This window comes from Chinchilla lanigera, unplaced genomic scaffold (assembly GCF_000276665.1).
Source record: "Chinchilla lanigera isolate Chin_1 unplaced genomic scaffold, ChiLan1.0 scaffold00007, whole genome shotgun sequence".
Classification (NCBI taxonomy): Eukaryota; Metazoa; Chordata; class Mammalia; order Rodentia; family Chinchillidae; genus Chinchilla; species Chinchilla lanigera.
The window spans coordinates 26,654,866-26,680,108 of record NW_004955408.1 but is presented as its reverse complement, the minus strand read 5'-3'; the positions used below and the strand labels follow the sequence as shown (position 1 = coordinate 26,680,108).

Sequence of the window (25,243 nt, the reverse complement as noted above, 5' to 3'; positions counted from 1 at the left end):
TTAATTCCCATGGTAGCTTAAATTAGCAATTTTCACTGAAAATTTCCACTACCTTTTCCTAGAGGCAATGTCACAAACATTAAGTAGAGTAAGAATTCTTCTAGAAAGAATGTCCTTTGAAGTCATGAGACATGTCATTGCTGCAGTGTAGCTCAGGAAGGGAGAGATGTGAAAAGAACTATCATGTAATGAACATCTACCATGTGGGACTTATTATATTATACTTTACTATAGTAAAAGAGGTCCAGATCTCCACAGAACTTCACCTTTCCTTGACCTTTAGAGCTCATTTCCATATACTCTCTTTGCAGCCTCCTTGGTCAAATAACAAAAAATAGAGCCATTGGCTTCTATAAATGAGAAAATTGTGTAGGCAAACTCAAATGCAGACTTATGGGTAGGGAAGGATGTTCTATCATTCTTATTTTTTTTCTACTTCCTGTATCAAAGAATGGGAAACTAGAAACATGCATAGAATACAGTCCTCCCACAATTCCTTATGCTGTGTAAAACTTTGTCATAGCAGACTGGGAAGTCATTTTCCACTGACCTTGAAGAGTTAAACTGACATGCTGTGTCAGGGCTATGCAGCAGATACCTGAGGATAGCCTCCAACTAACAACCAGCAAGAAACCAGACTTCAGTACTATAACCACAAGAAACTGAACTCTGCCAGCAACTTGAAAGTACCAGACAAAAATGCAGCCCAGTCATCACTTTGATTTCAGGCTTGAGTAGAGAACTAAGCTAAACTGTGTTTGGACCTCCGATTTACAAAAACTGTGAAGTAATAAAACTAGGTTGGCTTAAGACAAAAATTTCATAATTTGTTACACAGCAACAGAAAAGTAGTTTATCCCACACTGTCAGGCCAGTCTCAACCACCTCTTGATTTGGTCCCTTCCTGTATAGATCCTTGGCATTAGGCTGGTGTTGAACATCTTCATATTACACATACAATATTAGGGAGCATTTGCTTCTTAAAACTTTCTACATCCTCTACATTCTTTATAAACATTCTTCCCAACACTTTTCAATAAGCTTAAAACCATTTTCATCATTTTCTGTAAGCTGAAAGACCCTATATTCTGGCCAACATTTGAATGAAGAGACAAAGCTGAGCACTATTAATGTTGATATGAGACAATAAATAACCCTTACAGGCAATATCAATGTACTTGCTATAAAAATAAACATTGTGAGGTTGCTTCTCCAGCATCACTTCCCTTCTTCAATCAAAAGCTTTCTATAATTCCTTTCAGAATCTCACCCCCTGCAGCCATGTGGTTTGGTGAGAACCACCTCTCCATTCAGGACAAAGATTGTCTCTACTTAAATTAAGCCAAGTAGGGAAGACTATCCTATCCATCACACCACTTAATTGGCTCATATATTGGCATATCATCTAATTTGGACCAATGATATTTGAGGCAACATTAACTAAAGACTTAAAGACTTTTGTCTTCATTCATGTCCCTCAGAATGTACCTTTCCTCTGGATGGTGTGGTAAGCACATGCGTTCTGGAACTGCTATAGCAACTATTGCACCTGTGAGGGACAACTGATGTAGCAATTGTTGCTCCTGTGAAGAGGAGGACAAAGGAAGCTCACGAAGGAGAGTAAATCCAAGAGAAACCCATAGAATGGAGATGGGTCCAGATGATATCCTGCCCTCTGGATCACGTTTTGCCTGAAGCTAGACCAATGCTGAACTCTGCAGTTATAGGAACAAATATATATTCTTTTGGTCTTGATCCAATTTGAGTTAGTTTTTCTATGACTTGAGACTAAAAGCTTTCTATCTGATGTAAGTATGTTTCAAGAAAATGAACTGAAAAATCTTTTAGAATTTAGTAAGATAGCCAAATTCTAAATAAGCATACTAAAATCAATAGATTTAGTAGATGTCAGCAAAAAGCCAGTTAAAAAGAAATATAATGGATCCACCAAAAGATACATACAAAATTGTTCAGAGTACTTTTCTTCATAATAACCCCAAACCAGGAACAACTAAAGTGGAGGACCATCTGGACAGCTCTCTTTGAAAGAAAATCATTTGTCTCCATGTTGGCTAAACCTTGCCCCAATTCCATATTGATATGTACAGAGCTGGCTAGGATAATATTTTACCCAATCAATTGACTCTAAGCAATGCAAATGGGTCTAGCCAAGGTGCAATGCGATAGGTCAGTGATGCCCTCCCTATAGCTCCCTACTACTAAGAGTGAGTTAAGCTACCCACTGAGACTGAGGCTCAAGAAGAGCCCCCTTCAGGTCTCAGAGCAGAGGGGGCCAGACATCAAAGCTGGGGCTCTGACCAAAATCACAAAATACTTCCCCAAACTGTGTTACACAGATTCCTTCAAACTTAGAGTCTACCTGTTACCTGAACTGAATAATCTTTCCGCATACTTTCTGCATACTGCAGAGGTGCTGTTGTTCATCCTACCTAGCCCAACTCATGGTACTCATGTACTTCCCACTATTCTCACAGTCACTCAATTCCCAGCTACTCCCCTCTTCATGAATTAGTAAAACCTTCGTTGGGCCCTGGGTTGTGGCCTTTGTTCTGGTTAGCCATTTTTCTGACTGGACTTAGGACCACCTTGGACTGCAGATAGAGTATTTGCCTATTCTTGTAGTAGGTTGCACTGGAAGTAGTCGATGGAAATTACTCACTAGAATTCCAATAACTTTTCCCTGGGATTACAAATGTGGACTCCTCTGGACTATGACAAGGCTGGAGCCAGCTCTCTATAAACTCAAATGTCCATTAACAGAAGAATGGGCATATTATGGTTTATTCATAAAATTAGAATGCTACACAGCCATCTCCCATATACATGGGTGAATCTCAAAGACATTATATTAAATAAACCAGACACAAAAAGGGTTTATTCACACTGTGATTTCACTTACATCAGCTTTAAATGTCAGCTTTTATATGGTATTTAAGTACATACCACTCACCAATTGCAGTGATGTGGTTAGGGGGTGCTGAAAACAGGCAGAGTCAGGGTCATACCTCTCTCTTCAAATTTGTATTCTGTTCTACTCTGAACTCTTCTGAAGTACTGCTCATCCTCTGGGTGACTGTCTTATAAAAATAATTATTTTAGCTTCATTGCTTCCTTCTGGAAATCACAGAGCTGCAACACAGGCTAAGAGACAGGTGCATACTGATGTCACGTGAGTCCTCATCATTTGCTCCTCTTTTCTTAGTTAAGTCACATTTTCTTTCCAAAAGCAACGTAGAACAGTGCCCCTTGGGAAAGTCTGAGACTAGGGCCAGCAGCAGCCTAACTGGGTCCTCCCTGAGCCTAGAGGAGGTAACGTCCAGAAAATAGGGGTTCTGCAAGAGGGCAGACCAGGCAGGAGATGCTGTGGAGCCCACCCTCAAACAAAGGCCAGGCAGATGCCTCTTAACCCGGGCTTGGTACAAAAGCAACTGACGCTCCCAGATAATATTTCACTTTCACCCCCAGGGAAGAGTTAGCCCTTTAGAACTCAGCTCTATTGCAGGGGGTCTTGTTCTGTTTACTTGGAACAAGTGGACAGTGTTCTGTGCTTTGTCATCTTTGACCTCTCAGAGCTATAGATGGTCCCTGACTTAAAATGGTTTGATTTACTATTTGTGGAACTTTACAGTGGTATGACACTGATGCATGCATTCACTAGAAATTACTTCCAATTTTCATCCTTTCCCAGAATATAGATGTGCAGTAAACTGCTCTCTTTCCCAATGGCAGCAATGAGCTGCAACTTCCAGTCAGCGATGTAATCATGAGGGCAAATGGATGCTTTACAATGTGCTGTGTTAGGTTACAATCGGTAGGCTAAGTAGACTTATGCATGCCCGACCTTTGATATTGTCAACTTACAATGAGTTTATCTGGTAATAACCCAATTATAAATTGAGAAGCACTTGTATTTGATAGACTTGTTCTCCCCTCCTCCTTGAAACAGTCCCTTCCCTTGAGTACATTAGTGATCTTTCTCTTGGTTTCTTCCTACCATACTAACTAGCTCTTCTCAGGTTCCTCCTCAGGCTCCTCCTCCTCCACACAACTTCTCAATGATGGGACTTTTCAAGAATAGCTCACAGTACTCTTCTCTGCTGTACAAACCCCTTCTGGGTTTACATACTCCTCATCATTGCCAAGTCTATCATTTATTTTTATGACTCTCAAATGTACCTTTCCTTTCAGACCTCATCCAAAGCTCAGTTTGCCCTACTGGACATATATCCTTAGATCTATGGAACTAAATTGTTCATGGCCACAGTTCAGCTCTTGGTCTTTGACCCACCTTCCCCAACTACCTGGCCCTCAACGTTTTCATGCCTGTAGAATCTCCGGCCTAGAAAATAGCAGTATTGTCCACCTCATTGTTCTTATCAAATCAAATGCAAGAATGTTTTACCATCCTCCCCTTTTCTTCAGTTCCCAAATCCATTCTATCATTCTACCCATTCTAGTTCCACCTTGCTCAGATATTTCTCTTGAATGGATCCATTTGCCCGAGAGGCTACATGTCTCCTCCCTAATCCACAGCATACTTACTTTTCTGTGAGTTTTGGCTCTTGGCCAGCCTCTTGGTTTCCCCAAACCCAATGGAAAGGTCTTTCTAGATCAAGAGAAAAGTATATACAAGCAAGCCTTCAGAAGACACTCAAGAGGCTGGTACCTACCTGGGGGAAAGCCCAAAGAGGCCACTTTCAGAGGTCAAAGAATAGGGCAGTAAAAGGAACGATGACAGAGATGAAGCTGGAAGGGGCAGACAGACCTTGAAGACCAAATTGAGGACAGTGAGGAAATAAAGAATGATACACCAGATGATGGTTTGCCAGATGTGCATCACACACAGAGGAAAAGCCTCAGCCACAATGGAGATACACTGGCATAGGGAGAGGCAGAGAACAGAGATAACACAGACCTATGAAGTTGCTGAAATCAACGAGGTATTAGGAGTTCCAAGAAACTTGGTGTTTTGTTCCTATGGAATTAAAACACAAGCATTACCCTTCTTTATATAAAAGATACAGTAACAGATACTGATTTTTTAGTACTGTGAAGTAGAAAGGATAAGAAATGCTAGCCAATTATTATTAATTGTATCTTGGAGGAATCAGCTTGCATAAGATGTGGAGGGGGGAGAGAAAGAAGGAGAGAAATTTGCAAAGAAAGGGTCTATTCTGTAAATTCTTTTTTCAGCAGTTTAGAAAAATGGATCAAAACAAAACCCTGAGCTCCTTGATTTATAACAGAAATGGGAGGAGAAAAAATTAAGGAGGAAAGAGGAAAAATACACTTCCTAATCTTTTATTAAAATTAAGGCTTCATAGATATTTTGAAAAATTACCTCCAAGTTTTCAAATATTATTGTGGATGTGGCAAAGTAACAACTTTGTTTTCTTTTCATGTTTACACTTTGGTCCCCCATTGTTCAGCAGCTAATATCAGGAGCATAATTTACCATAATTGACATTTTGAAAATGGAATAAATTATTCATCCCCAAAAGACCCCTCAGTCTTGCTATAATTCCCCTTTCCCTGGTAAAACCAGATAATACATGGTGGTTCAGATAGCACAAAGTACAAATCATAAAAATTTAAAATACTACTTCCTAGGATTATCAATAATGAAGAGGTTCCCACACGGAGAGGTCCCAGGATTGGCAGGAACAATAAATAAAAGTGCAGAAGTGCTGACAAGGAGCAAGATTGTATTTTTATGAGCTGGACTTGCACAGGCCAAAAATAGATCTACGCTGCACCAACAGCTCATTTCTGCAAAAAGGAGAGAAGTTCAGGGCCAGGACAATGAGAAGTTGGCTGCTGAGCACCTACTATGTACCAGACTCTATGCTAAGTACCCTACAGATGAAGATCCATTTCGTCCTCGTAATTCTCTTGACCACATTTTTTTCATTCCTCCGGTCTCTCCCTCAGAATCCCTATTATTTTTCCTTTTTTCATGAGGAAAGTGAGCTCCAACTGGTCCAGTCATGATTTTTTTCTGATCAAATGACTAGTGAGTGGTTAAGCCAGTGTGAAGCACCAGGATTATCATGCTCTTTCCTATCAATCATGATTTTAAGGCACGTACTATGACCCTGGCACTGTACAAAAAACATGACTTCCCATCTCAGTAAACTCTGCCACTCACTCTGTGATGAATGGGTGTTTACCTGTGTTTTACAGATTAGGAGCCTGAGTCAGAGCAGAAATGACAGCACACCCTTACATAGTCCCTATGAGGCAGAAATAAGACTTGAACCCAATCTCATATTCAAGTGCTACCTTACACACTCTGTTCCTATGGAAACTGGGATACAATAGGGGCTCCACAAACACTGCTGAATGCATGAATAAATGAATGAATGAGTGAATCAAGCAACCGATCAATGAGTAAGTGAATATATATCACCTCTAAAGAGAGAAAAGGTGAAGTTGCCCAGATGCAACCTGAGTCCTCAGTTGGGAACTTACCCCATTTGCCTCCCTCCACCTCACCCCACACTCTCTACTTGAGTTTGAGTCTTACCCTGGCCCCAAGAGCTTGGCATGAAGTAGAAAATCCAGTTAAAATATCAGAAAAATCAGTGCTCAAAGTAGTATGGTCCAACTCCATAATCTCTATGTGGGGGAAACTGGAGCACAAAGAAGGGATTTGGCACAGGTCACACAGTGAGACTAAGTCAGAAACAGGTCTCTAAGATGAACCTGCCAAATGTCAGTTGGCTTTTTCCATGAGTTCAAGTCTCTTTCCCTTGCTGGACTTTGCTTTCTCAGAGACAAAACTGAAGTTTTCCCAGGAGGGTCTCAAATAGAATGTCTAGACCAAAAAATATGACTGTCCAGTTGTTTGGCAATGCAAAGTATGGGGCAAGATGAGAGATGCTGTGGGATCCTCCATGGGACAGAGGCTATTTTATAGATCATCTCTCTTTGCTGCCTGGGATCAGACTCCCTGCTTTCCAGGAATAGGGGACCTGATTCTGGAACTGAGTTGATGAGGAAAGTCATGTTAATCACAACAATAATGGTGATAGCTTTGCATTTAGCATTTTCTACAAGCTGGACACTATGAGAAACATTTAGCCTATATTTTCCTCATTTTTCCTCCTTACAACAATCTGTAGAGGAAGATATCACTGCCAAGAGGAAACAGAGGGTCATGCAGTGAGGAGGTGGTAGAGTTAGTATTTGAATTCAGACTGGGTGACTATAACCCTCTCTGTACAAATAGAGACGCTGGCTCTCTCCAGAGGCTACACCTTCTGTGTGAAAGTGGGCAAGTCAATTAGCTCTTCCAGATCATTTTATTATCTGTGAAATGGGGATGACTTTTTAAGTAAAAATTAGATGTTTGATTATGATTAAAAGGGTAGAAGTTATATTTTAAAAATCTTCAAATGGAGACCACTTACCTCTATCCTTGCTTCTTAAACATTTAATGGTTTATTTTATGACCTTTTAAAACTGCTGTATAAACTATAAGAATAAAACACATGCATAATGTCCCCCAGGTTAATCCATGCTTTTACAAATGACCAGATCTGTGTAGATACCAGTACATAATGTATAAATGTATCAAAACACCATGTTGTACCCCATAAATATGTGCAATAATGTGTCAATAAAAAAAGAGTAAAAAAGAAAAACACATGTGTGTTTCCACCCTATTTGGAGTTGTGTTAACTGAGCAGTGTGCCTAGTATGTCTTTCTACATTGGAGCAGGCAGCTCTGCCTCTTTCTTAGAAGCACTGCTTAATAATCCAGTCCATGCACCAGAGATGATTTAACCAGTCCCTTCTCACACAATAGTCTGAGTTGTTCCTTTTTTTCTGTTTTTGCTTTTGTTTTGTAATATCTAGAGGTCTTTGAATTCTCAAAAAATTTTATCCAAAAGAAAGCTTCCTACCAGTGGAAAATATATCAGTAAAATAAGTTTAAAGCTTATAAACAGTGTCAAAATAGTCCCTGAAAATTGTTGCATCAAATTATATAACCTGATCTGTATTGAGGTCAGATATGCTCCCAGTCTTGTCAGGGCAAGGTAGTATTTTTAAAAATTTTTAACTATCTGAATAAAAATTGTATCATCTAAAATTATTATTTTTAAATTACAGAGAATTTTTGATGTGCTTATAGGTCATTTTGCATCTATTTTCTGGAATCACCTAGTTAGAGCCTTTGCCCCCCTGTGGGCTGTTTTTTAACCTATATGTTGGGAATCTCTGAAAAGCAGGGGTGGCTCTACAGGCCTGGACTCTGCAGAGTGCATTTTTGCTGCTCCCTGGGGAAAGGCTGACATTTCTCTAATCCCATGTCTCAGGGAGAAAAAGAAGCCATGTGTAGGGTCAAGGAGGCACACAGATCTCAGAGATAGAAATGACATCTTTTCTGCCAAATATCCTTTCAGATCTTCCCTGTGTAGCATCAGACCCCCAGATCCAGATCCCCACCCTTAAGATTTCATCTTTTATTCTTAGCATCTTTTATTTTTTTTAACTCATCTTCCAAACATATCATTTTAGGCTACATAGTCTGGATGTCCAGTAAAAGAAAGGAAATTATATCAGTGAGTTTCCTCCATGTGCCAGGCCCATTAGACAATTTTCACATTATTTCCTTCACATTAACCTTGTTAGGCAGATATATCTGTTTTACAGTTGAAACAAAACAAAATAAAGCCCAAAGAGGCTAAGCAAATTGCCAAAGCCACATAGTAAGTAAATAGCTTAGCTGAAGTCTCCAGGACTACAAAGTGCATGTGATCTACCAGGTAAACTTGAAGCATGCCAAATATCAATAATTGGTATCTAAATGTCTACATTCCTCTTACCCCAGCGCAGGTCAACTAAGCTCCTCCAGGACTCACAAAGACTTAGTAATCACAAGGAAAGAAAGGAGCATTCTCCCAAAGGCTGGCAGTTGGCTTGCCTCATACACAATTCACCTGGGCCTTTGCCAAGGTGGAGTTGTACCATCTGTGGTTTGCTTCTGCAGACCTGCCATCCATCAGTTAGCACCTCTAAGCACACCTGCATGTGGATCATGGCTGCAGTGTTTTCTCTTGGTGTGTCCTATAGCAGCAAGTAACCTCTCTGGGCCTGCTTCTGCTCTATAGAGATAACAATAGAAACCTCACATATGTGTTGTGGGGATATCTGAGCTGTTGTGGTTACTTAGACAAGCTAAGGGCACCAAGGCCCCAAAGGCATTTGCAGAACTGGATATCAAACAATTAATGTCCCAGCTTCTCCAAAGCTTGCGCCTGTGTTCTGAAGAAAGCCACTCAAATTCTTAGTTTTGAGTCCATTTCTCCATACATCAAGTGGAGAAAATGAGGCCAGTTTTAACTAGACAAGGAAGAGGGTGCCTCATTCTGCCAGTGTTTCTCACTGCCTATTACATGTCAGGACTAAACCTACTGAGGTGATGCAGAACCAGGGACCCCTGGTCTAGTAGGAAAGTGGAGCAGGGAAGCCCAAGTCTCCTCACAGCCAACCTAGCACCAATAAATCCAACCAAGTCCCCAATCCTACTGCACTAGCCCCAACCACCATCAAGTCATTAACACAGTAGTGGCCTTCTAGCTGGTATCATCCCTATGGCGCTTTTTATGGGGCAACTGCAAGAAACAGAATCACTTCTGCTTTAGGGATAAATGATGTGGTACTCTATGTAAAAATGATTGGGAGAAAAGAGAAAGAGGAGCCCTGAAGACCAAGCATAAGACTGAGCCTGTCCATCCCTTGTCCCCTTGGATTACCCAAAGCAATCAGAACACTCTTCCTAAAATAAGACAGATCCTGTCATTCTCGCACTTTATATCCCTTCAAAATAAAAGCACTCCAGACCACACATGACTTACATCCACCTCACCTCATCTCCTTAGTCTCTCACCCTCTCTCAGCATCCAAACCAATCTTGGTGGTTGTTCCTCCACCCTCCTTTGTGCATGCCTGCCCTCATTCCCCTACCAGGTCTCAACCAGAGCTGCTTCCTCAGAAACACCTCACTGACCATCCTCCCATCAAAATTAGAATCTCCTAAGTTTTACCCTCTCTTACATTACAACACATTTTTTTCTCCATAGCACCGCTAATAATTTGCTTCTATATAGTTCTATTTGTGAGATCATTTGTTTGAAGCCCCTCTTCCCTTCTAGACATGGAACTCTAAGAAGTCAGTGGCCATATTGTCTTTTCATAGATGTATATACATAGCCTGGTAGAGTGATTGGTGCACAGAAGGTACTCAAAAAGATTGGAAGGAAAGAAGGAAGGAAGGAAAAAGAAAGGAGGGAATGAAAGAGAAAGAAAGAAAGAAAGAAAGAAAGAAAGAAAGAAAGAAAGAAAGAAAGAAAGAAAGAAAGAAAGGAAGGAAGAGAAAGGAAGAAAGGCAAAGAAAAAAAGAGAGAAAAGAAAGGAAGAGAGAAACCTTTCAGTATGATAAACAACATGGCTATACTCATGGACATCCAGGAAAGGTGTGCACGATAACTATTGTCTGAACTGAGTTTGGAAGATGAGTACTGTCTTATCAGATAAGCAAAGGGTGAGAAGTGTATGTTCAAAGACAATGAGGCATAAAAACCTCCCAGAGATGTAGGAAACTCTAGGGCAGAGATTTTCCACCTCAGCACTGTTGACATTTGAGTAGAATAATTCATTGCAGGTGAAGCTATCATGTGCACTGTAGGATATTTAGCAGCATTCCTAACCTTTACTCACTAGATGCCAGTAGAATTACCTCTCCACTTGTGAAAATACAAATGTCTTCAGACATTGATAACTGTCTCCCTGAAAGACAACATTCTCCCCCTACTCAAAACTGCTGCTCTAGAGAATGTAACATGCTGATTTGCAAGGGAAAGTGTAGGGATAGAAGAGTGGTTCTAGACAATGAAGGATCTGGAATGCCAAGGTGAAGGCTTGAGGATGGTACCATGTGAGAATGAAGGACTAGAAAGGGTTTCCATGGGAGGAGACTGGCCACAACTCTGAGGAGTCTCGGGAGCAGTGAGGAGAATTAAGTGATGATAGCAGAGGCAGGTAACCAACCTAAGGCTGGCCACCTCTTCTTCCACAGTATGCACCAATATCTCCAACACTAGACAGGGAGGAAACATAGAGGTGGTGACATTCTTTCTGGAAAACCACCCCCGGGGCCTCACCTGCAGGTACAGGAGCCTATCTGGGAGGGAGTGCTAGGATCTGTAGCCAAAGAAGAGGGAACATAGAGTTTGAAGAAGCATTCACCCACAGTAGGGGACTTCTTAACACTGAATCTAGAATGATGCAAAAGAAAAAGCTGGGGTGTTAGGAACACTGAGCCTGGCTGTTTTACCTCTTGTCCATGGAACTTGGGCAGGACACTCCATTGACCAGAGCCTTGTTTTCCTCATCAGTGAGGTGGGTGCACTAAAGCTCACCTCACACACCTACAGGAGAAAACTCAAGCACACTGTGGGTTAGTGACTGAGTTAGAGCTAGAGATTAAGTCTATGGGTTCTCAAGCAAGCTCACTCCTCATTCTTGCTGATGTGGAAGATTCTGGATGGAACATTGCTGAGTTCCATAACCAATGCTTTGCTTTTGGAGGTTACATGACTGCACTGCGAATGAGTTTGCTAAAGTTCGGGTTTTAAAAATCATACCTCCTTTGTTCAAGTCTATTAACAACTGACAGAATGAAAGAGGTACACATCTGTGTGCATACATGTGAGTGTGTGTAGGTGTGTATGCCCCAGGATGGCTTCTAACAACTAGGAAGCACTTGGAAAATGGTAACCATTGTTCTTTCATGGTCAATTTTGTACTGGACATTTTATAAATGAGACCACATCTCTCTTTGTTCTCCCCATTGTAGGTTGAGTGTGATCCCCTCACTTCACAGAAGAGGAAACTGAGGTCTACTTCATCGAAAGATTTTCTCCATGAACATCTGAGGGAGTCTATAATGAGTCCTTATAGCAATGTGTCCCTTTAGGAATCTGGAGTCAAACTTGGACCCATAGAATTTTTTAGGATGCATATTTCCTTTTCCACCCAAGCAAGTCCGACTATAGAAATAAGATATTTATGATTCACATGTTGGGTGATTTTCTGGTACTGCTGGACTGGATGCTGAGTAAATCCTGGTTCAGTCTCTTCATTCAAAGAGAAAAAAAAATCCCAAGTGGATAGGAAGAGTAAGAGAAGAAAGAGAGCACAGTGACCTCTGCTTGTGGGTGTATGGACGACTGGGAGAAGGGTAACCTCATCACAGTCCCTTTTCATTGCACACCACTCAGGTCTGCAAAGCTGTAGCTGTTGGTCTCACAGAACCTCAAGACAATTACTCTCCTTTTCCCATCCAGTTTCCTCTTATGTATGGATTCAAATTGTAGCATTTCCATTTACTCCCTCTGGTAACTTGGATAATTCACTAAATTTCAATCTATAAATATGAGTTTATAACTCTTGACTCCTAAGGGAGTTATAAACTCTCCCAGGAGACTTATCACCCATCTAAAATAATGGTTTTCAACTTTGACTGCACGTAGGACTCACTTGGGGAACTCTCATCAATACTGATACCCACCCAGCTCCCACTGTAGCCATTCTGATAGAATTATTCTGAGATATGGATCAAGATATCAGAAGTTTAAATTTTCCATATGATTCTAAGATGTAATCAAAAATCTATCTGACATATATGTAACAAGTACTCAATACTACCTGTTCACATTTCTTTAGTGTTAACTACCTGTTCAAAGTTTATTTTGAAAGGTTTATCAGTTTCTCAGGATTGCTCAAGAATTCTTTATCTCTGCTATCCCACCCTGGTACATTCTCATTTTGATAACATCTGCACTTTAAAAACAAATGACTCAATACCCAGCCAATCAGCCAGGCTCTTTATCTAGCTTTGACTCCTCTTCTGTTGATTGGATGGAGCCAATTGGTTAAGACACACAATGCCTTCCTAGACATGCCAATGAGAAAATCAAACAGATGGAATGATCCATTGTTCACTCTTCAGCCAGGGAACTCTATCATTTACCTCCAAATCTCTCCCTTATGTTATACACAAGCTCATATTATAAAATAGCAAGTTCTGTCAGGTGGATCCTAAATGACAATATTTCTCCCACCTGTATAAATGGTACAACATCCTCCACCCCAGCCCTTGTATGAATGCCACCTCCAATTCTTCATGGACTACTCCCATGTCAGGAGATGTGCCATCAGCCAGTCACTCATTCCCAGCCGCGCCTCCCCTAAAGACACTCTACTCCAGTTCTGCTGTTCCCCAAAAGCTCCCCAAGTGTGCATATGTATGCCCTCTGACTTACGTGCATTTTCCTTCCAGGGTCTACCTGGAAGGTTTTTGGTCACCTTCAAGAACCCAGTTCAAATGTTCCCCTCTGCAGCTCATCTAACCTATCCTCCTAGTCCTATCCCAAAATCCCCCTCATCCTTTTCCCACCCTGACAGAATGTAGTTGTTTCCATGCATGGACTCTCACACTCTTTGTAATGCCCAGGCGTAGCATTTACCATGATGCATTACATTCATTTTTCATACTGAATAAGGATTTCATAATTGTTTCTTTTTACAACCAACTCCTAGTATAGCGACAAGATCTGAACAGGTCCAAACTGACTGTTTGTTGGGCTAAATCCAATTCTCTGTCCTAAATCTACACCAGCCAATTTTTGAAACATCTCCTGAAAATAATCAAGACAGGCTTTTTTCGGTCACCATCTAGGAGCTTATTTGTATTCATATGCTGTGATAAAACTTTGACAAGGAAAGGTTAATTTGCTCACCCATGTATGTAGATATGGGCTAAAAATGAGCATCATAAATTTAAAATAGCACAAGTGCTGTCTTGTTACTGGAAACAATAACTACATTTGTAAGAAAGGGAGTATATGTGGCTGATTAGGGAATGAAAAGGTTTGAGGTGGAATTTTTTGCTGCTGTATTTCCTGGGATGGGGAGATTCAGAGAGGCTGATGAGAGGAAGAGCACTTGATTTACCTTCTCCGGAGCAGGCAGCTGTAAGTGATTAACCTCCAAGGGAGTGATGAGAGGAACGGTCTGGAAGCCATCCTCAACCGAAGGTGGCTTAGCTCCCTTCTCATTGGGGTTACTGTTCAGCTTCACCATCCTTATGCCTTTCTTCCCAGACCTAAGGTAAGCAGTAGGATTCTGGTTACAGCAGTAGGCGAGGCAGGAGAGGGCTGATGACAGAGAAAATAATGTTGTCCTCAACAGCTCCACTTGAGTGGCTTTCTATCTAGTGATCATTCATCGATCTTCCACTACATGACATGACATGATTCCCATTGTCCAGTAAAACTTCTTTAATCATCAGAACATGCCACCTGACCAGTGGGCTCATCAGCCCTCAAATAGGTGGAACTAAGGAAAACCCAGATCTACATAAAAAATACAAGCTTAAAAATACCCAACACACTACAGCTAAAGTGTTCATATAATCCCAGTGGAAAGTGTAATCTTAGTGCAAAATGAAATCCTGCAGTATGATAAATTTCATTTCACCATCTGGTTTGCTATTTTATTGTATGGATTTTTCTTTACCAATCCCCCGAAAGCACAATAAATACATACAATACCTCTATGTGTACCCTCTTACATCATATGTAGATTGTACACTAGATTAAATTTTGTAAAACAAAACCAAAAACATGGGGGGCTGGCATAAGCCTGACCTGTTATTCAGCTATGGAATTCCTCCATTTCCTCAATAGTGAAGGGCCATTTTTTGTTGTTGTTTTTCCATGGAAAGTTAGCAGCCCCTGTACTGCAAGATTGCCAACTAAATAAACAGATCACATTTATTCCTCTCCAGCTCCCTTGGAAGTCAAACAGTGCTTCCACCCCACCCTCAGTGCTCCAGCACGACTGAATTTCTCTTGTCAAGCCTGCTAATGGAACGTTATTAGACAAAACGGGGTTGTTGTGGGGAAATCAAGGGTAGTAAGGGTTTAGAAGACAATGGGGAATGGTCACAACAAAAACAAACGGTTACTTACTGCGCTGCACTCTAGAGGGTCGGAGAAGATTCAAGCCAATTTGAAGCAGAGGACGAGCAGGAGTCCTCCCTCCTGCAGCCCCGGGCTTGTGGTGCTGAAAGGACAGCGCCTCGCGTGCGTCGGGATCCGGAGCTTCTGAGAGCGAGGCGCCAGAGAATGAGGAAGATCTCCTCGCAGCTGCCTGCTCGCTGGCTCGCTCGCGCCCCCTCCCACCGGGAAACAGGCTCCACACCATCTGTCATCTGGCACCACCTGCTGTTTCTCATGCATGGCCACAACCACTGCATGGTACAAAACAGTTTCAAGAAGGTGGGAGGGAGTCTGGCCTACATATATATATATATATATATATATATATATATATATATAGAGAGAGAGAGAGAGAGAGAGAGAGAGAGAGCAATTCTTGAGATTCTGGGAAAACTAAAAACACAGGTTCACTTTTAGAAAAGGTGATCATCTAAAACCTTCCTGAACCATATTATGAAATATAGAATGGCTCAAGAGCTGCGCTGTAGTCTGACTTTTAGTCAGTAGAGAAAGAAAAACAATATTTATTGTATATTTACAATGCAGTAAGCACTTTTCCAGCCTGAAAGAGGCTCAAGCTACCTCCTTCATTTGCAAAATGTGGCTTCTAATAGTACCTACACGATGAGGCTAGTGTGAGGCATAAATGAGATAGCATAGGGAAAGCAACTAGTACGAGAAGAGCAAATGGCAAGCACCATATAAACATAAACTACTACTCTTACAATTGTACTGTAATCATACTGGTGAAATAAGGTCACAGAGCTAAAATAGCACCAGTACTGGGATCTGGACTCTGATTCATTGCTACCAAAGTTTGTACCCAGCACACAACATTATGTAGCATCCAGTTACTGACTAAAATCAGAAAGGGCAAAATTCTAATGTCAGTTGTGCCAAATGCTAGCTATATGATCTTGAACTTTTTGTAATCCCTCTCTAAGCTTCCATTTCCTTATCTCTGACTGAAAATAATAGCTTCCCTTACAAAGTGGTTGTGCACATGAAAAGAGCTTATGTTCAAGGAAATTCCTTTTAACTTGGGAATGAGATTCTGAATGACTGAATTATTTCAATCCTAAAGCTTGATCTTACACTCTCTTCAAATTCCTCTAAGGTCAAAACCATTGCCACTAGTTTTCCCCCACTGTGGTTCAAATAACTGTTGGTTGTTCATCCTCAGGTGCAGTGCTTTTTATGATGCTTTTTCTGAGGTCCAGCTGTCTTGGCATTTGGAATATTATCCCCTTTTGCTTCAAGAGTATCCTGTTTTTCTGATAAAATGTTTGGTTACACTTGCTAAAGCTTACATTCTAAGGATGTACACTTCTAGGTAAAACCTAGATGAAACATACATATTACCTGTATAGTTCAGTAATGAAATTGTGTGTGGGGGGGTGTGGGGGGGGAGAGAGAGAGGGAGACAGACAGAGGCAGAGACAGAGATTTCTGAGGCAATAAATGCTATAACACACTGGGGAAAAACAGGGTACTATTAAGACATTTATGCATATAGGTGAGAAGAAGGATTCTAGTTAATGTTAGTTATCCACTCCCTTCCCCAAAGACCTAGATAGTTTTCAAGTTCAAGCATTGTCCAATAAAAACACAATGCAGCCAACCACATGCATTCAATTATGAATGCTTACATTCCATCATATTATTGCTGCCCCCAAAACAAACCAATACTTCATGAATGATTCACAAGGAGAAACTGCACTTTTAATAACACCCTACCAGAATCCCTAAGAGTTTATTAAGGTCCAGGTGAAAGGTTTCTATCACAGCCATAGGAAATCCTACTACGTGGGGTAGGAGAGAGGCTATAGGGATAAACAGGGGGTTGGAGCAATGTGAAAGATTTTCTCCTTCTTATAGAATGAGTCTGAGCAGCTGTTAATAAAATAGACTACTGTTCTCCTATGGAGTTTTCACATTTGATGTTGAAACTAAAAATAATTACTTCTTCTAATGAGCTTTTTAATGTATGTAAATGTAATATATAAGACAATTAATTGCACAAAGAGTGGAAGATAAAGGAGCCAATATGGTGGTAATGTTTCTATGTTCCACTTAAAACGATAAAGCACTGACTCCAACTAACTATGAAGAGTTAAGTATGTTTACTGTATTCTCAGCATGATCAAAAGATACAAAGAGAAATAATCAAATTCAATGGATAAATCAAAACAGAAAAGAAAAAAGTTCAAATAAAAAGAAGGCAGTAAAGAGAAAACAATATTGAAGGAGCAGAAGAAGACAGTGAAATAGTGTACTTACATCTCAACATATCAACAATTACATTTAAATGATCAAACAAGCCAGTCAATAAGAGTTTTTCCAAATGGGGGAAATATAAACCAAATATATGCTAGCAAGTGGACATACACTTCAAACATAATACTATAAGGTTAAAAGTAAAAGGATGGGCTTTTGGTTTTTCAACTTTCTTTTGTCACCTCATTTCTAATTTCATCCAACATCAGTCTATCTGTTCTGTGTCTTCCAGATTTAACCACAATATTAAAGTTATGTACCTGAGACATACTGGCGGAAAAGTCAGTGCCACATCTTCTCTGGTCCCTAAAATTAGCTTCCCAGGTCTTATTTTTAAAAGCAGATTAGATCTTATGTATTATTTAGCTGAAAAAACAGCTAATTGTAAAAGTCTAAGAATTACAGAAAAACTGACTAGTACAAAAACACAGACCTAGATTACAGTAGAACATTCTTCCTTTGCTCTGATCATTAAGGGCCTCAAAGAATGACCCAGAGAGAGAAAGATAGAAAAACAGTAATCAAAGCAGAAATACATAATCAAAGTAGAAATACAATTCTGGTGTGATTGTCAACACTGCCTAGAAAATGCAGCACTAACATTTAGCTAGAGAACTCTCTAGAATCTTTTAAGAGATCCTAGGGACTTGCCAGTCTATGGTCTGCAGTACTGAGTGACCACTCTTCAAACATTAGAGATGACATCAGTGATGGCACAGCAAGGTAAAAAGAAAACCCACAAGTTGGGAAAACATTTTAGTCAACTGCCCCTAAGACAAAGGACTTCTATCTAGAACATAAAAAGAATTTTAAAAAATCGGACCCCCAAAATTCAAAGACCTAATACAAAAATGGGCGTCTGAGATGAATACACATTTCTTAGATAAAGAAATACAAATGGCAAATAAATACATGAAAAAGTGTTGAACATCATTAGTCATTGAAGAAATGCAAATTAAAACAACACTGAGATTTCATCTTACACCAGAAAGAATGGCTATCATCAAGAAATCAACCAATAACAAATGCTGGAAGGGATATGAGGGAAAAGGAACACTTCTCCACTGTTGGAGGGAGTGTAGGGTGGTGCAACCACTAGGGAAATGAGTCTGGAAATTCCTCAGTAAACTAGGATTGGAGGTCCCATTCAACCCAGCTATTTTTCCTTTTGGGTATTTTTCCAGAAGAACTAAAATTATCATACCACAGCTATACATGTGCAACCATCTTTATAGCAACGCAATTTGTAATAGCTAAATCATGGAAACAACCCAAATGCCCATCAACTGAGAAATGGATAAAAAAGATGTGGTATTTTTATACAATGGAATATTACTCAGCTATAAGGAAAGACAGACTCCAGGCTTTTATAGGTAAATGGATGCAACTAGAGACCATACTCATAAGTGAAATAAATCAGACTCATATGTGTAAACATTGTATTTTCTCCCTAGTATAAGAAACTGAAAGAGAAAATAAAATCTGAAGGGTACAATAGATATTGAAAGGGGAAAAACTGCCCAAGAAGAAAGAACAACAGGGATGAGGGAAAGAAGAAAAAGAGAAAGAAGGGAGGAAAAAAATATATAAATATACACAAGATGGCTAAGATAATTGTACTACTAATTTCTATTAGTTTATTGAAAGAAACACAATGTTTAATTGTTTAATCTACCTTACATGCCTATATCTTGTTATCTGTGTAACCAATTTGAAGATAACAATATGTAATACAATGATAATTGTTAATTTCCTATCATCTTGTTTGAAATTCTGTATCATTTTTGTTTTTATGTTGTTTTGTTTATGTCTTTGTGTTTGTTAATTTGTTTTGTCCCTTTCTCTTTAAAAAAAAATGATGGTGCAGTAGTATATCCAGCTGTCTAAGAATTACAAAGGAAAATACTGCAACAAAGGATCAGTTGACAATGACAACCAAAAAGGTAAGGATACTTTTTAAAGATGTATCATGATAGTTAAGACCAATAGAAAACTAATTTACCAATATTAAAATCAAAGTAGATTTCATCCATAGCAAATTACTAAAGATAATGTGGGACATTATATACAACAAAAGTATTAATTCTCAAGGAAAACATGAAAAAATGTATATGAACAACAAGCTTCAAAATATAACAAAACAACTAACAAGTTTCAAAACAAGCAAAACAAATTACATAAGTGAAAGAAGGTATTGACAAGGCCACAATTACAGTTGGATATCATGTTAATAATATCCCTTAGTTATTGCAGGCTGATCAGGCCCACAATCTCCCAAAGGAGTGGATGGCAAAGGCTTAAATAAATGAGACAATTGAAATGATTTTAGGGATCCAGGAGGGTCCAACCATCTCATAGAATTCAAGCTTCTCTAGGTTAAGATAAAGAACTTCCCTGGGCAGCCTGTATTTATTTAGACTTCAAATGAAGGAGTGGGGACAGGTCTTGGGAAACCCTTTAAGGACTTCACCAGATAATACACTATGTTAATTTGGGAGAACTACGTTATCTCCAAGAAGGCCTTCACTGCAACAGTAAGATTTCTGCAGCTGCAATCTCCTCTTAGTTAATTGGGGTTAGAGCCAAATGTCCTCAGCTGTGGCCTTATCTTGTCCTCTGAGGCATCCCAACTTCGCAGGCCAATACAGGCCTCACCAGGGACCAGTGATTCATAGAGGTTCACTTACTATGAGTCCACTGCTGATGTCCCAGGGGCCTAAGCATTGGGCAAACTCATATGTAAACATGAAAAGCCAATTGGTTAATATAAATCCTGTTCAGAGGTGCTTCATAGTGGTCTCCAACAGCTGGAGACTTCAATATTTCTCTCTCATCAGTTGATACAGCAAGCCAAACATCGCAATGATATAGAACAGGGCTCCTCAACTTTGGGACTGCTAACATTTTGGATTTGATAACTATTTTGTGAGATATGTATTATTTAACGACCCTGTAAATTGTTTAGCAATATCCCTCCTACATGCTCCTGCAAGCTGTGACAATAAAAAATGTCTCTAGACATTAATAAATATACCCTGGGGGAAGGAAGGCAAACCACCTCCATTTGAGAACCATTGCTATAGAAGAACTGAAAAACACACCCAAACCAACTGGATCTAACTGATATTATAGATCATCTCACCAAAAGAAAGAAGCAGCATTGTTTTTAAGTGTGCATGAATCACTTACCAAGATTGACTATATCTTGAGTTATAAAACAAATTTGAACATTCTTTAAATTGGAAATGATACAAAGAATGTTCTCTGACCATAATAGAATTAGACCAAAAATCAATGACAGAATATTAACAGGAACACCACCAAATATTTGGATATTAAATAGCACACTTCTAAATAACACATATATTAAAGAGAAAATCTCAAGGGAAGTTAGAAAATATTTTGAACAAAACAAAAATGAAAATATGAAATAGCAAAATCCTAGTGATAGGGCAAGAGAGACTCCATTTTTGTTTTAACTCCATATTGAGAGAAGTCACCTAAAGTTCACTTAAGCTGTAGTTCATCCCAGTTGCCTTGGTTAGTTATCCACTCACATTGAGCAGTCATAAAATGGGAACAGAACAAACAAGACAAATTGAAAAGTGAGCTAAAAGTTAAACTGCAATGGTCATTTGGAATTCGGCTGTCTGACCTTCTGGGAGAAGTAAACTTTGTGATAATTGTGTGCCATTCTTGTAAGATTCTCAAAACGGAAGAAATGGTTACTATGGAAACTTAAAATGTACTTAAACTGAAGGTGAGACCCAGATCAGGGTGGACATCTCTGGCTCCTGATTAGAAATCATCTGTCAGCCAGCTCAAATAAAGTTTTGTTTGTTCCTGCTTTTTCCATTTTCTTGTGAGTGCTTTTCGCAATGAACTCACTGGCTGTACCGCTAGGAGTGCTTAGAAGGAAGTGTACAGCATTAAATGTGTATATGATAAAAGAAGAAAAGTCTCAAACAAGTAATATATGGTGTTACTAAAAAAAAAAAAGCAAAATAAATTCAAAGCAAACAGAGAGAAAGAGAGATAATAAAGAACAGAAATCAATAAAATTGAGAACCCAAAACAATACAGCAAATAAATGAAACCAAACCTGGTTCTTTAAAAAGGTCACTAAATTTGATAAATCTGTAGACAGAAGGCTAAAAAGAAAAGAGAGAGTACAAAAATTATGATTATTATTGAAGAAGGGGTATAACGCTACAGAGCATGCCAACATTAAAAGAATAATAAGGAACTACTACAAACAGCTGATAAAGTAGATGCAATGGACAAGTTCCTCAAAAATCATAAACTATCAAAACTCACCCAAAATAAAATGACAACCTGAATAGTAATAAGCATTAAGGAAATTAAATTTGTAGATTAAAATACTCCCGCAAATAAATCTTCAAATCCAAATCATTTCACTGGTAAATTCAACCAAATATTTTTACCTGAAATAATACCATGAGTATTAATACTTATCCTATTAATACTCTGATATCAAAACCTGACAAGACAAGACCAGATCAGACCAGACCAGACCAGACCAGACCACTACTGAACAATACACTTTATAAATCTAGGTACAAAATCTTTATAAAAATATTTTTAAAAAATTAAATCCAGCTGTAGAAAACAAATACACTGTGAACAAGTGAGATTTATCATAGCAATAAAACTGAATGGAGAAAAGTCATTTAATTACATTGAACATCTATTCACAATAAACTCTTAGAAAACTTGGAATAGAAAAAAATATCCTTAACCTAAAAGGGGGCACTATGAAAAATTATTGCCATACTTGAAGGTGAAATAGTGAATGCATGCATCCTAACATTGGGAATAAGGCATAAGTGTTCAGTCTCTCACTATACCTATTCAACATCATATGTTCAACTCCTAGCCATGCAGTGAAGCAAGATTGATAAATTGGAGTTCACTAAAGTTTTAAACTTTTTATTTGCCAAAGAAGTTGTTAAGAGGATGAAAAGACAAGCTGTGAACTAGGCAAAAATATTTGTGAATCTTATGCTTGGCAAAGGATTCATATTTAGAATATACAAAGAACTCTCAGAACTCAAAAATAAGAAAACACCCCAATTAAAAAGTGAACAAAAACTTGAACAGATGCTTCATCGAAGAGGATAAATAGAAAGCAAATAAGCATAGTAAAGGATATTTAAAATTATCAGCTATTAGGGTCCTGAAGGAGGATACTGTGACTATGTTGATGGCACTGGCTAAATGAATCTCTCAGATTCTTATCCAAGTTCATTTTTGCAAGCAAAGATATGGGATATAGCCAAATAGAAGGTGAGGAAAACATGTTTTAAAGGTAAACTTTACCTATTCCCCAACTTTGTTCAAGAAAGCTACATGTAAAATATAGAGTATACGCATTATAGTACAGATACGAGATTTTGAATCTACCAGCGAGGTTCTAGTTCTTGAAAAATTCAGTTTGCTGTAGTTTGGATATTGAATGTATCCCCCAAAAGTCTCTGTGTTGGCCTGGCCCATAGACATGTGCTATTGATGGTAGGTGATGGAACCCTTGACAGATGGGGTTATTAGGAGATGCTCAAGTGATCAGGAGTATGCCCTCGAAGGGAATTGTGGGAATCCTCCTCTCTGTCTTTATAACTGATGAGATGAATTGTTTTGCTCTACCATGGACTCATACTCTGATGTTATCTCACCAGAGGTCCAAGGAAATAGGACCAATTGTCCATGCACCAGAACTCCCAAAAGTGCAAGCCAAAACTTTTCTCTTTATAAGTTATATGAAGCATTTGATTATAGGGACAGAAAGCTAACATAGTAGTAGTGTCTCAAATTAGTCTTTCAAACAGCTCTTTAAAAAAAAAAAATTTTAGTTGCTCTCATGGAAGTACTGCTAAGATAAGCTTCTCCATTGTACCAAAGATGAATTTCAGACTTTCTTTCTGAGTTGATAAGCTTATAATTCCTGACAAAGGGTTCTGATTGGCCAAGTAGAGTCCAGGGCACTTCTAACAAGAAAACTAAAATTTATAAGATGAAAACTTAATTGAAACTATGTGGTTGAAGCAGGCAAGAGCATTTCTTGAAAGAAATGAAGGGGACATTTCTAAGCAGTGGGAAGGGGTACTGTACACTGTTAGCAACAGTCATCTACCTGCTATTGGGCTCTGCAGAAGAGTTTAAATTTTGTCAGTTTTACTCTTAAGGCCACGCATTTACATTGACCTAAATGAAACACAGAAATAATTGCTCTTCTGAACATTATCTACCTGACATTTCCAGGTGACTTTCACCATCAAAAACTTACAAAGAATATGTTTAAATTATCATATTTTAGAATACTATCATCTCTACAATTTGCCTTTAGGATTTTGAACTAATACTGTTTCTCTGAGTTTGAAACTGTTTTTCTTAAAAATTGTGAGAATAGTGTGGGAATTAAAGACAGATTCTCTGGAACCAGACTGTCTGGGGTGAAATTCCATCTTTGACACATGCAATATTTATGATTTTGCATAAGTAATTAAAGTTCTCTGAGCCTCAATTTCCTCATTGTAAATTAAGCATACTACTAATATTTGTTGGGTCATTATGAAGACTAGATGAACTAATGCATGTAAATAGTAGCTTAGAACAACACCTGTAAGTGCAAAACAAAAATTTATTGTGTTCTTCCTTTGAAGTTTGCCATTTCTCTTTTTAACATTGTGGAAAAATATTTAGCGTATCAATTAGCCTCCTTCCTATTTGATAGTGAAAAAGTTGATGTTATTCTTTAATTTACCTCTGAGTATTGCTACTACTTCATGACCATTTTTCAAATATTTCATAAATGAAGATTTGCTTCTCTTTTTGATGCAAGAGTTGATCATTAAAATGTTTTGTTTTGTTTTAATTCCTAAAAGCTAGGTTTTAGTGTCACTATAATATATAACATCTGAAAGTAGTTTCTAGTTTTATTGCAAGTAGTTCAATGGTGTGGTTTATTATATATTTTCTGCTTTGGGGGAATGTACATTTTCTTTGTGCACTAACATATGAACTCTTTCTGTTGAAATTCTCTTTCTGTTGTGGGCATAAGGAAAGAAGTTATAGCTTCTGTAAATACAGCTTTTTATACATAACTATTAAATTACATCTGTTACTTATGTTATTTAAATTGCCTATGCCCTTATTTATTGTTTACTTGCATGATCTGTCAAGAGAAGAGAGAATATTTCAATTTTCCATTATTATTGTGAAATTTCTTCTTGCATTAAATATTTGGCACACAGCTTCATGATATCACATGGTATGAATTTTGCTTTTATGGATGCAAAATGATCTATTTGTCCTATTGATTATTTTGTGACTTTAGCTCCTCTTTATCTAAAGTACAATTCCAAACCCTTATTTATATGGTTTATATTTGCTCTCCTCAGCCTTCTATACTGGGATTTTTTTCTTGGCTAGTCATTATAGGTAACCTTTTAATATGAGAATTTAACCTCTTAAATTAACTCATAGTAGCATGTATTATTTTATACCTATTATTTTTTCTGATTCCTCACTATTTCTTCCATTTTCTTAATTGTTTTCAGATAAATTTTTTCTCCAATAACTTAGAAGGTACACATAGTTTTTAATTATGCCAATTTATAATTTAATGTATCAAAACATGATTGAATCAATATTGATCTCCCAGGTTCAATAATAAAACAATTTTGATTTCCCATGTAAAATAAGATACTCAACATACATTTATTTCCCCTCATTTTTCTGCCTCTTCTTCTTCCATATTTATCAGCTGAATGTCAAAATTCATGCTACAATCTTTCTTTTTACTAATGCATATTTCCATTTCCTAAGACACTATTGTGAGAATTGGAAACAGGAAG

At 38.5% G+C, this 25,243-nt stretch overlaps 2 protein-coding genes across 2 annotated transcripts in view; both read right to left on the bottom strand.

Moving 5' to 3' along the window:
* LOC102004358 (neuron-specific protein family member 2) overlaps nucleotides 1-15,225 on the bottom strand; it is a 60,066-nt gene extending 44,841 nt beyond the window's left edge. Inside the window, exons 1-2 of the mRNA XM_005376357.2 lie at nucleotides 15,063-15,225; nucleotides 14,044-14,194 (exon numbers count right to left, since the gene is read on the bottom strand). Coding sequence (XP_005376414.1) covers nucleotides 14,044-14,172 — 129 coding nt within the window. The 5' untranslated portion in view covers nucleotides 14,173-14,194; nucleotides 15,063-15,225. The remainder of the gene's footprint in view (nucleotides 1-14,043; nucleotides 14,195-15,062) is intronic.
* An 80-nt stretch (nucleotides 15,226-15,305) lies between these two features.
* LOC102004678 (chromosome unknown open reading frame, human C5orf47) overlaps nucleotides 15,306-25,243 on the bottom strand; it is a gene marked incomplete at its 5' end in the record, with an annotated part of 35,755 nt that continues 25,817 nt past the window's right edge. Inside the window, 1 exon segment of the mRNA XM_013507167.1 lies at nucleotides 15,306-15,388.